The 18,754-nt window shown below is 37.2% G+C and overlaps 1 protein-coding gene across 4 annotated transcripts in view; it reads left to right on the plus strand.

Annotated features, from left to right (window-relative positions):
* LOC126821891 (protein mono-ADP-ribosyltransferase PARP14) overlaps positions 1 to 17,801 on the plus strand; it is a 47,694-nt gene extending 29,893 nt beyond the window's left edge. For all 4 annotated transcript variants that reach the window (XM_056101205.1, XM_050550491.2, XM_050550490.2 and 1 more), the window contains 9 exons: positions 1,640 to 1,870; positions 2,200 to 2,421; positions 5,082 to 5,133; positions 6,284 to 6,501; positions 8,961 to 9,360; positions 9,811 to 9,959; positions 10,316 to 10,487; positions 12,017 to 12,136; positions 12,677 to 17,801. In XM_056101205.1, the coding sequence (XP_055957180.1) occupies positions 1,640 to 1,870; positions 2,200 to 2,421; positions 5,082 to 5,133; positions 6,284 to 6,501; positions 8,961 to 9,360; positions 9,811 to 9,959; positions 10,316 to 10,487; positions 12,017 to 12,136; positions 12,677 to 12,822 (1,710 nt within the window). In that variant the 3' untranslated portion in view covers positions 12,823 to 17,801. The remainder of the gene's footprint in view (positions 1 to 1,639; positions 1,871 to 2,199; positions 2,422 to 5,081; positions 5,134 to 6,283; positions 6,502 to 8,960; positions 9,361 to 9,810; positions 9,960 to 10,315; positions 10,488 to 12,016; positions 12,137 to 12,676) is intronic.
* Positions 17,802 to 18,754: the final 953 nt, after the last annotated feature.

An 18,754-nucleotide genomic window follows, 5' to 3' on the forward strand; every position in this document is an offset into this window, starting at 1 on the left:
AGCTAAGTAGCAATAAGCAATTTGATTGGTCAAAATGTTCATTAGGCGAATGTCTTCAATGATTTATATTTCCCATTAAAGCACAGCAGAGCTAAGCAATTTCATTGGTTGATGCTTTGGGACAGGATAACTTTGATTCTAACTGATAGAGAGTGATGAAACTTATAGTGGGTAGTTTCATTACCAGGTACTTCAAAACCTGACTGAGTTTGATATTGAACATTTTATGCTTAAACTACTCGATAATTTTAAAAAAGTTAAATGTGCAATTAATTAATTTGAGTCATCTCTTTATTTTGGGATTTTGACAGGGGATATTAGCCTCACTGTTGGCTTGTTTATTTTATTCGATTTCAATGAAACTTAAAATGTATGTTTATATACCAAAGATCTGGGGTCCTTTCGATACTTGTGTGTATCGGAAACTTCCTGGATCATGGCCCCTGATTGTACATAAACTCTTTCATAATGTGGGCGTATCTTGCATGGCCGCCGCTTGTTGTAATACAAGTGTATTTCCTAAATAATTAACAACTCAGGATGTATTAATCAAGAAGTTGAACTTTAATGCTCACCAACCATAATCTAACTAATCTGAGATCTTTTGATCCTATAAACACATATTTTAAGTTTCATCTGTATTGGACGAAAAATAAAGCCCCTAAAGGGTCAGAAATAGGGGGCATAACTCAGGAATGGAAGGTTTGGTGCTCACCATAATCGGACACATCCAAGATCTTATGCAAGGCATATTTTAAGTTATAACTAAATCGATTCAGACGAAACTTAGATGACTGCATCAGACCTTATAATTCTCTGTATCATCCCCCCCCCCCTCCGACTTTTATGTGCCCACATTTTCATGTGGACGTATATGGTCGTCGCCTTTGTGTCGACACACTACAGGTCACAATTATTATCTGAAATTGACAAAACTTGAAACATTGGTTTATATCCTGGAGATCTTGGATCCCTTCGATATTGGCATGTATCGGACCGTAACTTAATGGATAATGGCCCCTGGTTGTACGAAAAATCATGTTTTTAGCTTGTGGACACTCTAGAGGTCACAATTTATATACGATTTTGATTACACTTGAAATGTATGTTTATAACCCACAGATATTGGTTCACGATTTTAGCTTGTGGACCCTCTAGAACTCACAGTTTTAATCCAATTTTAAAAATCGTTTCAGTATTTTGTGAGACCGAAACTGCCAGACAAAATGGCAGCTCCATGTATGCAAATAGTGTTAAAGTATGTAATATCATGGTTGTGGACCATCTAGTGGTCACAATTTTGACCTCATGTTTTTTCGAGGAGTCCTCCGGTTTCCTCCCACTGCTAAAGACCCCTATGCGCTAGCGAATTATTGAAATAAAATTGAACCATATGTTACTCCCGAAATGACCTACTTTATGTTGAATGGACATAAAACTCTCTCTCTTTTTCTCTCTCTCTCTCTCTCTCTCTCTCTCTCTCTCTCACGACTCCACGAAAAATCACATTTTAAGCTTGTCGACCCTCTGCAGGTCACAATATTTATCTGATTTTAAAAACTATTTAAGTTTGTATCACTGTTACACCATAATGAAGGTTGAATACCCTATTACACCCTCTTTTTCTCGTTTTAAATAGACAGAAGCAGTGGTTAATTCGACTAACGGACGACTGGATTTATCGCAGGGTGCCATAGCAGGTGCATTGCGCAAAAGAGGTGGAGATGAATTACAGGCCGATTGTAAAAAGAAGTATCCTAAGGGTATACAGTTGGGTGAAATTGCCAAAACCCTTGCGTTCAATATGAAATTTACAAAATACATCTACCACTGTAACCTACCAGAGTACCAGAAGGATGAATCCATGAAGGTGAGTCCTATATTTTACAGCTGCTATCCGTGACGCTTGAAATATATGCAACTGTTGGGGCCCATCCGTGCAGCCCTTTACCCCTTCTCTCTCGACCAATACCTGATCAACTGGGAGCCAGCACTTTGCTCACTGAGCTATTGTGGCTGACTGGTAACTTGATAATTCTACATAGACTCGGGGAACCTTCCGACCAACACTCCGATCTCCCTAGTTAGATTGAGCGAGGGCCTTACTCTCAGAGCCACCTTTGCTCCACTTGATATGTAGGACGTTTTGATAAACTTCATGGTAGCTAAAGAGATGAAAATAATAAATGACTATTTTAGGTATTAAAGGAGACCATACTGAAATGCCTACAACAAGCTGAAAAAGATGGAATAGTTAGCATAGCGTTTCCAGCTATAGGTGCTGGAATTCTGAAATATCCCCGGGAAGAAGTGGCAAATAATTTATTTGAGATAGTGCATGAATATGGAGAGAACAACCCAACAACGACTCTCACCGATGTTGTTTTTGTCATGTTCAAGGATGATCAGAATGTAATAAAGGTAAATGTGAAATTGAAATTTAGTTTTTATACACCTACATTTTCAGGTGAACGTATATTGTCGTCGCTACTGTCCCTCTAGAGGTTAAATATATAACTGTCGCACCATAATGATGGTTGAGTTCGAATTTTGGGATAATCAGACCGGAACTGATGGACAAAAAGGCTGCTCCTCGAACGCAAATAGTGTAAAAAATATGGCATAATAAGGTTGTGGACCCTCTAGAGGTCGAGGGGGTTGGCGTGGATTATGGCCCCTGATTGTTAAAAAAATCATGTTTTTATCTTGTGGACCCTAGATCAAGAAGTCACAATTTGGATTCAATTTTAAAAACTATTGAAATATATCACCATTACACCTCAATGAAGGTTGAATTCGAATTTCATAAAAATCTGACCCCAACTGCCGGACAAAATGGCTGCTCCTTGTACGCAAATAGTCTAAAAGCTCTAGTATGTAATCCCAAGGTTGTGAACCCTCTACATGTCACAATTTTTAATCGATTTTGATGAAACTCGAAATGTATGTTTTATTACACAGAACTGCTGCTACTACTACGCAAAAAGATTAAAAGTATGTATATACCAAGGTTGTGGACCTTCAAAAAATCACAATTTTTATCTGATTTTGTTAAAACTTAAAATATATGTTTATATCCAAAAGATCTTGGTTTTTTCCGATGTTCGTGCACATCGAACTGTAACTTTCTGGATTATGGCCTCTGATTGTACAAAATATCACATTTTGTTTAGCTTGTTCTCTGTCCATCCCTGTCCACCCGACAAGTTTCAACAATCGGATTTGATGAATGCAACATGAGTTATCCCTCTATTAGTAAGTGCAGGAGGACTGCACTACACGCAAAACAAAAATCTATAAGATAAACCTGCGGACAAGAGAGAAAATAGACATTGCACCAAATAAACAAATATCAAATCAAGTGAAGGGATCCGGGGGCCAGCCATAAGCATCCACTGCGCTGTGCAGTCCCGGTCCTGTGGTGACACAGTCTTCACTCGAATCTAAATAACTGACTTTAGTGATGAGTGATAACAGATACACAGGCGAATTTCTGCTCACTAACAATTCCTTCGAAGACCAAAAGTTGTTATATGAGACTGTAAGAGGATACCTGACAATTCAATAAACTAACTGAATGTCATTAGATAAGAGAACACGAGAAAAATAGAAATAGTCCGTACATTCCCTTGCTTTTATTCATTCTATACCTTATAAAAACATGGTAATGCATGGGCTTTTTCTATTTTTCTTTCGTGTTCTCTTATCTAGTGACAGTAAATTATGAATTGTCTGATATCCTCTCACAGTCTCACACAACAACTTTTGGTCTTCGAAGGAATTAGTGAGCAGAAATTTGCCCATATATCTGTTATCACTCGTGTTTTCCTTTTGCGTTCGTCACTTCCGATTGTTGATACCTTTATTACACGTCTATCGTAGGAATGATCTCTATGTTAAAATTATATTTGGAACGTGTTTATAACCAGTTCTATCACATATGTGATAATGACTGACACCAATATTGTCCTTTAAGTGAGAGTGATGGAACTCTGTTCGATGATGAGAATTTTCTGCTTAGGCTAATGAGCGATAAGCAATTAGATTGGTCAAGACTTTGGAACATAACAACTCTGCTTTTAATTGAGGCAGAATGTTTAAACTTGATGTAGATGTTCATTAGGTGAATGTCTTGACTGAGTGCAATGATTAACATTTCGGGCTTAAGCTAAGCAGAGCTAAGCAATTTCATTGGTCGATGCTTTAGGACAAGATAACTTTGATTCTATCTGATAGAGAGTGATAACACTTAGTGTATAGTTGATAATCAGTTTCATTGCTTGATACTTTTGAAAAAAATAAATGTGAGATTAATTAATGCGTGTCATCTATTTATTTTGGGATTTTGGTGGGGGACATCAGTCGCACTGTTGCTTTGTTTGCTTTTGCATAGAAGTCTTCAGCTGTGGGAGGAAACTGGAGGACATGAAGAAAATCCATGAGGTTGAACATGTGATCCTACTCCTTGTCACGTACAAGCGGGGAATCGAAACAACACCACGGCTCAATGACAGCACCCAGACAGAAAGTGTCCTAGCACACATAGCTGTGGGTGGATGACTGAATGGTTCTCTCGTTTGTGCTGTATCATATGGTCTGCCATTGAGTCAACTGGCGTAGTTTCTTTCGATTCCTCTCGATTCCTCGGTTGTATGTGACAAGTGAATTATTGAAATAAAACTCTCTCTCTCTCTCTCTCTCACACACAAATAACTGGTGTGCCTAACATGCAGCTGTGTTTGGGAGGATTATAAAAGGATCAGAGGTACCAGAAAGTAATCAGAATTTACCAGGATCATACATTGTGAGTCGGGTATCATTTAATCTTGTGTATCTAGTACTAATTTCTTCACATTCCTTTAATATTAAATCTTTGTTTACAAATTCATACAATTCATTTAGAATCACTTAAAATCATCTTAAATCATCTAATTTGTTTTTGTGTTCAGTTTAAAGCTGAGTTTTTAAACAAAGATTTGATATTGAATGAATGTGAAGAACAACTTGAAGAAATGATGATTATTGCTATTATTTTGGCATTATAAAACTGACCCATTATTATATAACTGTTTCCGTCCTAGGTTTTTAAAGAAACGCAAGAGAAATACAAGAAAAAGTATGGAACTGATAGATGTAAGTTTTTTATACTATAGTTATCATCTGATTGTTTTGAAATTTATTTATGTTGTTTACATTAGTGAGATGGAGAAGCCTGTTGAATTTCAGTTAGTTATGTCTAGAGTTACAGTCCTTGTTTCACTTTGTTGAACCTTGAGAAGTCTCTAACGACAATAGTTATCATCTGATCTATATCAAATTTATATACATCATTTATTTGAGTGAAAGGAAGAATCTTATTGAATTTCAGCCATTTCCGTCAATTACTTCTAGAGTTATGACACTTGTTTAACTTTGTTGGACCTTGTGAACATCCGCTCTGTATGAAATTTATATGCATCATTTGAATTAATGAAACGAATATGCCTATTAAATTTCAGCAATTTCCCTTAATTAATCCTTGAGTTATGACACTTGTTCTTGTAAACAATCAAAAAACAAAAGTTATCATCCGATCTGTATAAGATATATATGCATTATTTAAATTAGTGAAACAAAAAAGCCTGTCAAATTATGAGGCCCTTGTTTAAGTTTGTAGAACCCTGTGAACTTGTGAACCATAAAATGAAAAAAACTGTAATGTGATCTGTACAAAATCGTCTTGTAAATGCCCCCACCCCCATTACCTACAATAGAATAAATATGTGACAACCCTTGTCGACTGCTCGATGTAGCTGCTGCTGGCGTATATTCTGTTGCCTTGCAACCTATCTTTAATACAAACTGGGTATTTGTGGAGAAAATATTGATGTTTGGGCATATTGGATTGTAACTTCCTGAATTATGGCCCTTGATTGTACGAAAAATCACTTTTTGTTTAGCTTGTTCTCTATCCATCTCTTGCAAAATGTGGGCGTATCTTGCCTGGCAGCCGCTGGTTAGCATGAACTTTAAAAATTTCCATGAAAACTTACCATTTCTTGGCGTTTCCATGTATACCAGACAAACCACAGTCTATAACTGAAAAAGTGAACTGTAGGTTTCTTGGACTTGCATTTCGCATTGGTCATGCCAAATTTGATGAAAATCCTCGCATAAACTGGTATTTATTGGATGATTAATATGTAGTTTATCACCCCAAATAACAAAAAAATGTACTAGTTTTAAAATGTGCATTTTGGAGAACTCAACGCCCTGAAAACTTTTTTATTTATTTGTGTTTCAGTATTACTTCCGCTGACAGAAAATAATGCTGATCAGTCTGAGCGTTTATTACCACTATCAATCTACAGTAAGGTATCGGCTGTACTCGTCAGTGTTTATGCAATAGGAGAAGAACAGTTAAGGGAGATATGTGATAAATGTCAAACAAATATAAACCGTGACATCAAGGAAAAAACATCATGGAATGATGACATTTTACAGAAGTATGATGATGACCAGGTATATTTCATTTATGGACAAGGTTATTTGTAAATACTGTAATTATGGTTGACCTAATATCCTAACATTAGCTCACTGAAGCTTTTTGAGAGTCAAAATAAAAAGTCGCCCTAACCTCCCTAAAATCCCAAATACTTTTGTTACAAACCTCTTCCTTAATTTGTCACAAATTGAAAATCGAGGACAATTAGGCCTGCAGACAAAATTTCCAGCGTGAATTTTCAATACGAGGTTCTCCCTACAAATCCAGAGAGTTCCAAGCAAAATGTTTGCAATAACTCGATTTAGGGCCAGATGAAAATTTGATACATGTAATTGTCAAGTAAATGATACTTTTATACATCTACTAACAATTGTAAAAGTTGACATAAAATTGAATATTGGCTAAAACACCCAATGCCTTCATCCTATGCAAAGAATATGCTGTTGGTTAAATTTTTATTAAACCAAAATGCAGAAGACATGCAGTATTTTGGAAATCTGTTTATGGTAAAAGGAGTTATTTCCCATTATGAAAAATATTAAGAAATATTGCTAACAGTATTTTGTTTATAAAGACAAGGGCCTATATAAGTTCACCATTTTTCAGATAGGGTTTGTGGCTGTGATGGTCAGCATCTAGTTACTCAGATGGGAAATAAAACTGAGGTCCTGTGCATGTAAAAAAACTCTTGAGAAAATAACATATTTATATTTGTTAGGAATGTAGCCTCAGATATATTACTAGAAATACTGTTTTGGTAGAACTTATTATTTGTTGGGTGTGGGTTTATATTTTAGTGGAAAAAATCATGTGGTTTCAATGTGATTTACATCACTACAGGCATATTCTGGTCTACTTCATAACCATATTTCTCAACCAGTGTCAAACATATCTCCTTGCTCGTCAGATTAGGTACTTCGCCCATAATTTCTTGGTAAACACCCTCTCACAAACCCTTGCAGTCCTCGGGGGCCCTATTAACGATATAAATATTTGGCTTTTGTGCTCATACATGGTCTTGTGCGTCATATGATACAGCAGTCAACACGCACCTGAAAAACTGTTATCAATTGCAGACATTTTGACAGAAAGGGAGATAACTCTCTATTACCGTTAATGGAGTTCCCAAATTTTGTATACTCCCTTGTCCATTATGTTTTCTACATTTTGGTTTAAATCAAAATTTAACCTACGGTATATCATATTCTTTGCCGAGGATGAAAGCATTGGGAGTTTTCACCAATATTTAATTGATGTCATCTTCACAATTGTTAGTATAAATATAGCATTTACTTGACAATTATCACAATTTTCATCTGGCCCTATTTCGCTTGGAACTCTCTGGATTTGTGTTCCTGGCACTATAACCTTTCCAAAAAATGCTAGTTTGTTTTGTAGGGAGGACCTTGTAGCGGTATTGTGTTTCTAAGCAAGCTAGAAATTTTGACTGCATTCCTAAATAGATCATACTCAAATTACAAAATCTGAAAAAATAAACCCTATAACACCAAAAGCTGCACCATATAAAAAAATAAAAGGTTGCCAGGCAATTAAACATATTTCCAACAACAGCAGTTAATTAAGTTGTCCAAAGAGTTGTGAGCTAAACAAATTTTCAAAAATATATGATCATTATTTAAGCCTCTACGACAGTGCTAACAGGAATTTGTAACAATAGGGTTCTTTCTTTCAATAAGATGACAACAGATATGAATTTCCGAAATATCTGATCATCACTGAAGTGTCTACAGTGCTGACAGGATTTTGTAACAAAGGGAAATAACACTGGCAAATTAATGGGGTTTAACGCCCCCTTTATCAGCAGGAGGAAACCAGTCGAGTGGTCCAAGACTGAGTCTGTCATTGAGTCATGTTGTGTGGTTTCAATCCCAAGTTTTATAACAGGGATTAAAGTTGCCACCGAAACTTGTGTGTTTTCCCCTGGTTTCCTGCCACTGCTATGTTCAAGCTTTATTATATACTAGCAGGATACCCGGCTTTGCTCGGGGGTCATAACTCCGAAACCGGAAGTGGTAGACTAACGCCACCTGGCCTATGTTACTCCCCGGTCCGAGCTACCCCTATACCCGAAATTTCAGACTCGGGGCAGACCTAGTGTAGCCGCCAACGCCGAACAGACAGACAGACAAACAGACAAGCGACAGTCACAAATATTAGTATAGATAATCCAAGGAGATTATTAATTCTTAACTGTTTTTATTCTAGAACTACAAGCAAATATCATTGAATACAGCCATTGAATAACCTATGGATGTATTCAATGGCTTGAAAACGTACTACTTTTGTCAAGAATAACGTCACTTTCATGATGTTATAGAATGAAAACAGAACTCAATGACCACTGAATACCGCTCGGGTTATTCAATGGTTCAAGAGAGTGTATCCCTGCACAAGTATTCCACGAGCGCTAGCGAGAGGTATTCAATGGTCATTGAGTTCTATCTATCTATTACAGATGAATGAAGTCATTTCAGCATTTGAACAATGTGATGCTGAAATTGAAGCTATATTTGATAGAAACTCTGGAACTACAAAGTTTAAAGGGCTTGCTGGCGATATTATGGCTGTTAAGTCTATTTACGACCAACATCATATTGATCAGCGCCAGTTTTTCGACAAAGCTCAAACACTACAGCTGACTCACCAGTGGGTTTTTATTGAAAATAGCGATTTGGGAAAAACCCGTAAACCATATGATACCCTATGTAATTATAAGATAGAAATGGCCTACACAAATGGTGAAAATGATCTTAGAATTAAAGATTCCACAGGCAAAGAATATAAAATAGATTTTATTGACATGGTAGAGAAAGCAGACGAGTGTATTCCTATTTTAAGAACAACACCCTATCAAGGTATTTATTATATGTTTTAGTTTAGTCCTGTCATTGAGATTAGTTAGTTAGTTATCAGTATCTGGAAAACCTTTTTGCCTCTGGAAGATCTTGCTGGTCAATGGAGTTTAACATCCTATATTTCTGCACCGACTGGGCTAAGTTTACCCTGCTTACTCTTGTTTCAAATTTCAAGGTTTTTTATGTGTACACAGGACCTCGGTCATTTGTCTCATCCGAACAACTATACATTCCCATTGCGGGGGGAGAATCATGTCAGAAAATCCAGATGAACTTTCATGGCCAACGCAGGGGTCCAACATGGGATGTTAAACTCCATTTCTCTCTCTTTGCCCACTTTGTAGAATCTTCTGTATATTCAAGTTCAAGAAAGATATCAATAGATAATTACCTCGAAATTGAATAGCTCTTACATTGATGACTCAAGAGAATATTTTTTACAATTTACAGATATGAAATGCGAACCACCAAACGAATGGGGTCAGTTAACCAGAAATTTAACACTTGAAAGTTTAGATGCAAGGAAGAATGATTACCAACGTATTGCCAAAATGTTTATAGATGGACTGGGCGTTGCTAGTCCCCCTCAGATTGTTAGGGTAAATATTTCAGTATCATAGGATCTGTCATTGAGTCAATTGGCAGGGATTCGAGACATTGGGACACTTCAAACACTTAATTTGTTTTGTCTTGTCAATATGTGGGGTGGGAGGGGGAGGACACACCAATGAAGATGGGTACCAAAATGCACAACTGAAAAGGGGGGAAATCCACACTGGAAAATCACACCAGGATCAGGTCCTAGTATCACAGAACTTTAACAAGGATCGTGTATAACTTTCTCGCATAAATAAATTATAGTCCATAATTACAAATAAAAAGTAAATGACGATATATTAAACTTATCGAAGTTATTCCTGGAAGCTCTGCCTTATTTTTATCATGACTTTATTAGATTGACCTGGTGAAGAACATAGGGGTGTATCAGCGATATATGGCTATGAAGAATCAGATGGTCAGTGAAAATGGTGGAAAACAAGTTGATAGGCAATTATTTCATGGAACAAATCTGGAAGCAACGACAGGAATCAACAGAGATGGTTTTAACAGAAGTTATTGTAGTAATGGTATGTTGAGTTCATTAATAAAAACAATTAGCCACATAATCTATTTTTACTGCAGTTAGCCACAGAATCTATTTATTCTGCTGAAAGAAGATATTGATATGACTGATAATTGTCGTTAAAGCATTTTGAAGATCGATAGTCGATACATATTGAAAATATCAATAATCAAGCAATTATAGGCAATGGGAGGAAACCGGAGGACCCAGAGAAAACCCACAAGGTTGGATAGACGACCTTACTCTTTGCCACGTACAAGCGGGGATTTGAAACCACTCCGCTTGTCTCAATAACAGATCTTGTGATCAGGCGCACACACGTTAACCATTTGGCCACACAATCCCTGCAAGTTGAAAGCAAATAGTTCCTGATGACCTAATGTATTGTGGAATATAGAAATTGTATAGATATCATAGTGACCAAGAGTCAAAAACATGAATTAAGCCACTATACAACGCATTTTGTGCAAATGAGAAGCACTACCAGAAATAAACTGTTATGTAGAATCCGTTTGAAAGGGAAATAAGTGTCTGTCCCTGTGTCCGTCCGTTCACCTTTTGTTTGTGGACACTCTACAGGGGACAATTTTTATCTGATTTTAACGAAACTTGAAATATAGGTGTAAAACCCAACGATCTCAGTTCCTTTCGAAACTGGCATAAATCGGGCCGTAACTCCATGGAATATGGCCCCTGATTGTACGAAAAATCACGTTTTTAGCTTGTGGACACTCTAGAGGTCACAATTTTTATTCAATTTTGATGAAACTTGAAATGGATGTTTATAACCCAAGGATCTTGGTTCCTTTCGATATTCATGCAAAATAACTTCCTGGATTATGGCCCTTGATTGTACAGAAATCCAGTTTTTAGCTTGTGGACCCTCTAGAGGTCACAATTTTTGTCCGATTTAAAAAAACAAACTTTTAAATATGCCAGTTTGAATTTCGTGAAAATCAGATAGATACTGCCCTACAAAATGGCCACTCCTTATACACAAATAGTATAAAAATATGTAATTCCAAGGTTATGAACCCTCTTGAGGTCAGAATTTTTATTGATTTTGATGAAACTTAAAATATACGTTTATATCCCAGAGATTTCGATTCTTTTTTATATTTGTGCATATCGGACTATAACTTCTTGGATTATGTCCCCTGATTGTATGAAAAAGTGCTTTTTTAGCCTATTTTCTGTCCATCTCTTGCAAAATGTGGGCGTCGTATCTTGCATGGCAACCGCTTGTACTTATTAGTATTGTTCTGCCAAAAGAAATAAAGATATGTTGAGTGGTGACGGGTCTGTCTTCCAAACAAAGTTGATTGAGTTTAAAAATCACCTTTGTTTTGGTATAGAATGGTTTTATTTTATTGTCAAATCAATGACATAATTTCTACATGTATATGATATTACAGCATACACTCAGATATAATTCGTTATTATGCAAATTATAAATGTTTTCAAAATAAATTGTAAGTAAAAATAATTTGGCGGATATTATCTATGATCTGACTTGTCTCTGTGTATTTCTAGAATCAGCTCATGGACAAGGTGTATATTTTACTGCTGACAGTTCATATGCTGTACGTGATAATTATTCTAGAAGAGATAAAGATGGTCAGAAATATGTTTATTTAGCAGATGTACTAGTTGGTGAGTATAACATAATATTATCGTATTACTCTCGCATACGCAGTTGTCTGACTCCATATATCGCTGAAGTATTTAGTTGATGAGTATTGTTGAGATCTTTACATTTGGACGGTGGGGTGGTCTAATGTATGATTTAGATCATTGGGTCTGTAATGGAGTAAATTGGGGTGGTTTCAATTCCAATCTTGCATGTGACAATGAGTATAGTCGCTTGTCCAGCTGCGTGGGTTTTCTCTGGGTTCTCCAGTCTCCTCCCACTGCTAAAGCCCCCGATAAATAAAATTGTACCATATGTTAGTCCCGACATGAATTAGTTTGTGTCGTGGTCATCAGACTGCCTCATCTCCCTCCCTTCACACCACACATTCTCACCCGGCCCTTTCTTTCCCATCTCTCTCCCCTCTCTCTTTTTTCTCCACCATCTCTCTCTATTTCTCCCTGACGAAACATTCCTTGATAGTTCACTGCATGCATGGCCTATGACAAAGAGTAGGACCTTAAACCTCATTTCATTCCTTCATTTCTCTGTCTTTCTTTCAGGGAATTATCAACTTGGTAGAGAAGAAAGCCAACGAGTTCTTCCACAAGGTGTTCATTCTGTTGTAGACAGCTTAGACAATCCAAGAACATTTGTTATTTTCACAGATAATCAAGCTTATCCTAAATATCTGATTGTATTTAAATAAAATATTCAAATTATGTCAATGGAAATCAGTCAATCTATCAGATTTATCTTGGTTAAATATTATTTTGTAGATTTCATTGTGAGTTTGTATGTTGATTTGTGGTCGTTCCTAGTTTTACCATCATCTATAATTAATGCAATTTTGAGATTCCTAATTTTACCATCATCCATAATTAATGCAATTTTGAGATTCCTAATTTTACCATCATCCATAATTAATGCATTTTTGAGATATATTATTTCTGTTAATATTAGTACTTTCTGAGATATATTATTTGTGTTCACATTGGTACTTTTTGAGATATATTATTTGTATTAATATAAGTACTTTGTACTTTTTGAGTGACATTTAGTAATTGAACATTATTGGAATATGGAATAACAATTACTGGTTTATTAACATGATAGTCACCCTCGTCTTTATCAAGCAAATGATAACATATGCATGTATGAAATATCTTTATTTAATGTTCGCTTCCACCAAAGTGATACCGCAGACAAGGGATAACATATATACATGTATGTATATATATATATGTATTGCTTTTTATATGTATTCATATAGGACTTCCTGTTTACACTGTATATACTAAGGTAAGTCATTGATCACCAATTAGCCTATTATATGGCTTTGATCAAGCGCTTATTAGTATGTATGACTTTCTTTTAATGTACCGGTATATAAATACTTGGGTTTTATTTGATGATTTGGGGGGATGGAATGGCCTGGTGGTCTAGAGTGTCATGCTGCGATCTCTAGCTGGCCAGTCACTTCTGGTTGCAATTGTGGTTTCGATCCCTGGCGTGAGCGTATGTGGCTTGGAGATAGGGGTTCCTTCTCAACCTCGTTTACTCTGGGTACACTGGTTTCCTGCCACTGGAAAGACCCCTGGAGGTGGCCTTAAGAAATAGGTCTAACCCAGATCAACAAAGTAAAAATGATTGGGGTGCCCAAGTTGTAATTTGACGTTGATTCCATAATGTAGTAAGGTTTTTGAACATTTAAAAAAGTGTAATTCAACATGGCGCCCCAGGGGTTTAATATATTGTGGCAGTCAAGATTTTGACTAAAATGCCTTGGAAATCGGAAGTTTGAGGTGACTGGTATATGACTCTCTTTTGTAAACCGAGGTGATTCACTTGTCCATTAGATTAAGTGGGCAAGTAGGCTCATCCTTTGGTTATGTGAATAGCTCCTTTTAACTAGATCGGCTCTGGACTGGTTTGTTTCTATAGTAGCTCTCGTTGTTGTGAGTGTATTATTTTTTAGCAAAGAGAATATCTTCCGTCAAATTTTTTATGCGTGAACTATTATGTTGTCACTTTGTCTGTTAACTATTGGCAAGTGAATGCGATGGAGGCAACTGTTTATAATGCATTTTTTTCAAATTTGGTGCAAAGTATTAGAGTCATGAGATGACAAATCCTATCTGGGTCATGAGAAGACGAATCCTGTTTAATTTATGTTAAGTGAGCTTCTGCTCTGGAGTTACTCCCTTTTTTTGTAAACATAGGAGATGCTCAATTGAACGTTCCGGAATTGAATTCTGTCAAATCCAAAAATAATGACAATCGAGTGAAAATGGGATTTGGGGCTAGAACGCATGCGCTGACTGCCTGAGAAAATATCTCAACCAACCATGACAGCTGCAACATATTCATTAGATTTAATTACCTCACGATTCTACTCACACCACCTCAGTTGTCGGTTCTGACAGAACTGTGACAGGACTAAATTCTACGTCACTCGAATGCAATTCCGTCAACTCAGAATTTTCCGGACTGACTATCGAGCATCCCCCATTCGAATGCGATGGAAGCCAGTTTGCCAATTTAGTTTGATCCATTGGGGTCATGAGAGGACAGACACTAGAGGATGAATCCTATTGATTTTCAAATTTGGTGTGAAGCATTGGGATTGGAGAGCATGAATTCTGTTGATTTTCCGCATTCTAGGGAGAGAGAGAGAAATGGGGTTTAACGTCCACTCGACACAAACTAGGTCATTTCGGGACTAACATATGGTTTAATTTTATTTCAATAATTCGCTTGCGCGTAGGGGTCTTTAGCAGTTGGAGGAAACCGGAGGACCCGGAGAAAACCCATGTGGTTGGACAGGCGACCCTACTCCTTGTCACGTACAACCGGGGATTCGAAACCACGCCAGTCGACTCAATGACAGACTTTATGATACAGCGCGCACACGGTAACCATTCAGCCATCCAACACCTCCTCCCCCCCGCATTCTAGGACTTTTTGTTCGAGAATGGAAAAGTTGTGAACAGGATAGATCAAGTGTCTATGACTATATTTTTTTTATCTTGGGGCATATAGCTGCTGTGTGGACATATTTATCATTTATTTATTATTAGCTATATTATCTTCTCCCTATTGAGGAATGAAAATCAATTTGTTTTTTTATAGAATCACATTGTTTTATAGATATTTTTTTACATGGATTTTTTTACATGGATTTTTACTTTCATTTTGTTTTACGGTCATTCCATGCCAAGTGGACCAGTGCTTTTTGGGTGACGCCCACAGAATATTATGAAAAAATAGGGGTACCCAATTGCAAATTTTAAACCACTATTCTATGACACAATTTTGATGTACTGGTTTTATGTCTTCAAGTTTGGGGATTTGAAAGAAATTTTAGGGTGACTCCCACAGAATATTATGAAAAAATAGGGGTACCCAATTGCAAATTTTAAACCACTATTCTATGACACAATTGTGATGTACTGGTTTTATGTCTTCAAGTTTGGGGATTTAAAAGAAATTTTTATCCATATTAATAATCCTCCATTAGATTTCCCTAACAAGTATGGTGTTTATTAAGTGCCAAAAACCATTACTTGTGAGAAAAAAAGAATATTTTGAAACAATGTAGGTTGTTACTTGTCACATATCTGTAAGTACTATAACATATATCTTTTTTATAATATTCTGAGGAGGTTACTGAACAATTTTGCTAGAATTTCGTCCACTTGACATACCCTATACAGAAATTTGTAATAAACATAGTTTTCACCAATAGGGTAATTATGATTCTCAGTTTATCTATTTGTTTTTTTACCTGTCAATTTTGGTCCTAAGTATAACTTTAGTATCTTCTAACTGGGATGGGGTCTAATTTTACTGTGTGTTCCTGTATCATTTTATTGTTTGTTCTGTGGGGTTGGAGGAGACAATGGGGGGTGGGAGCGAATGATGTGACACTTGCTTGTTAGATGATCAGGTCTTTCATCGAGTTGAGTAGCCACGGTGGCTAAGTGAGCAAGACACTGGCTTGTAGCTGGTTCACTCCCGGCGTTGGTTTGGAAAGTTCATCTTGATTCTCCAACGTGGTTTCCCCTTGTCAGTGGTACAAGATGGAGGGCCTGACAAGGACAGCTATCTAGTCGTGGAGATGAGACGAAAAACCGAAGTCCCGTGTACACATTAGCCTGCACGTAAAAGATACCTTGACAGTTGAAATTTGATATAAGAGTTGGTTGTAGCACCGCTGTCCAGGCAAAATTTCATCCCTTACAGCACACTGTATGACATTAGCGGATTAGCCCAAGAGTATGCTCGTCTTCATTAGCCCAGTCGGATCAGAACAGTGGGACATTAAACCCCATTTTATTTCTTTTATTGTACGTGACAAGTAGTAGGGTCACTTGTTCAACTTTGTGCGTTTTCCCTGGGTCCTCCAGTTTCCTCCCTGGCCTAAAGACCCCTCTTCGCCGCCCAAGCGATTTGAATCATATGTTAGTCCCAGAATAACCTAATTTTGTGTAGTTTATGTTATGTTATCAAATGAAATGGTCATAATATGTATCATAATATCATATTCCTATATAACAAGAATAACAATTTTTCTTCTCTTTTGTTTGTATATACAGATGGTGGCTAAGTGGGTAAGGTGCTGGCTCGCTAGAATGGAGGTCGGGTGTTCGATCCCTGCATTGACCGAGAAAGTTCATCCAGATTTTCAGGCGTGGTTTCCTGAATGACCTGACAAGGACATCTGTCTAGTCGTTTGGATTGGACAAAACACAGAGGTGCTGTGTACACATTGGTGTGCACGTAAAAGATCCCTTGACAGTTGGAATTCGATATAAGAGTAGGCCGTAATGCCTGTGTTCGGCCAAAATTACCCGCATAGCACACTGTATGGCATATGCCCCTCTTTATTAGCGAAATCGGGGCAGAACAGTAGGACGTTAAACCCCATTTCATTTCATTACCTAATTTATATAGCCACACTATGACCTACTCTTATTACGAATTCCAACTGCCGAAGGAATCAATAACGTGCACAGGACCGCGGTTTCCGTAAATCCACACGACTATACGTTGTCCCTGGCTAGACCCTCAGTCCTGTATCACTGAAAAGGAGGAACCATGTTGGAAAATCCTGATGAACTTTCTCGACCAATGCCAGGATTGTGTTACCAACTGAGCCACCGTGGCCCCATATAAATTAGGAAAGAAACAGATTTTAATCATGTTTTAAATTCAATCTGATTAAAACACAGACCCTATATTTCGTTTCGTTTTTATAGTTCAAAATTTCGTTTTACTTGTCTTTACTACTCTAGGATCTGGAAGAGTTGTTATCACTGACGTGTTCTAAATGATGTGATGGAATAGCTAATGATAATGAAACGGTATGTTACGGTGAGCTTTAGGCGTGTTTTGCGCAGAACTGTGGGTAATCCACTAGTAACATCAATGCTGATTGGTTAATCAAATTTCTGAAGTCATAAGGTCAAAAGCTGCTCGTCAGGTTTTCATGTAGTGTAGGCCATCGAAAGTATAAAAAAACGAAACGAAATATTGATCAGATTGGTTTAAATTGGTTGTGTTGATTGTAAACTTTCAACAAAAAGAGCAGAAAATTAGAAATCAGATCACAAGTTTTATTTTTTATCATGTTTAGTTGTGTAATTGTAAAGTTTCTACAAATAAAACAGAAAATTATAAATCAGATCATGGTGGCTAAGTGAGTAAGACGCTGGAGATCGCGGGTTCGCTTCCGGTGTTGGCCGAGAAAGTTCATCAGGAATTTCCGGCGTGCTCTTCTCTTCTAAGTGGTGCAGGACGGAGGGCCTGAGAATGACAGCTTTCTAGTTGTTTGGATGAGATGGAAAGCCGAGGTCCAGTGTACACATTGGCGTTCATGTAAAAGATCCATTGACCTTTGGAACCCGATATAAGAATAGACCGTACGTAGCGCCACAGTGGCAAAATTTCCCTCATAGCACGTTATGGCGTAGGCCCGTCTTCATTAGCCCAGTCGGAACAGAACAGTATTACGTTAAATCTCATTTCTTTTCACGAAGCAACGACCGTGAGCATCAGATTTATGGAATAAACGGGGCAGCAACAGATAAAAAGTGGGAATATTCTGGTCATCGTCTGTCACCTATAAATGTGTATGTCAGTATAGTAGATAGATATATTTGCCACAAACATGTAAACCATATGATTCAAAACCCTTTTTAGACCTAATTTGGGGGCCTTAGTTGTATCGCAGTCAGCTCCAGATCCTTTTTAATCAGACCCTGATCCCTATATTGTTTCCAGTAGACCAGTGGCCATTACACTAGTCAAAGGAGGTAAATCTCTTTAAAATCCTAACTGGTTGGTCTCAGACTAGCAATTATTTGTCCATTGACTTCAATGTTAAATGACTGTAACATCACAGGCTGTAGCTTTTTGCTCAACATTCCGTTGGTTCCAATCTTTATAGGCACAATGGGGACAACATTTGGCAATCTCCTCATCATAATTTTGTAGGGGGTTGACCATTTAGATTATTTGCTACACGGATTTGAAGTTGACAGGGGTAAAAATCTCACTTCCGACACAATGATTGCTCTGCAGAAAGACACTTTACACCCCCTATCCCTCCGCTGTAATATCATCAGTATTACCCAAAA

The sequence above is a fragment of the Patella vulgata genome, chromosome 5 (genome assembly GCF_932274485.2).
Source record: "Patella vulgata chromosome 5, xgPatVulg1.2, whole genome shotgun sequence".
In the NCBI taxonomy this organism is placed as follows: domain Eukaryota; kingdom Metazoa; phylum Mollusca; class Gastropoda; family Patellidae; genus Patella; species Patella vulgata.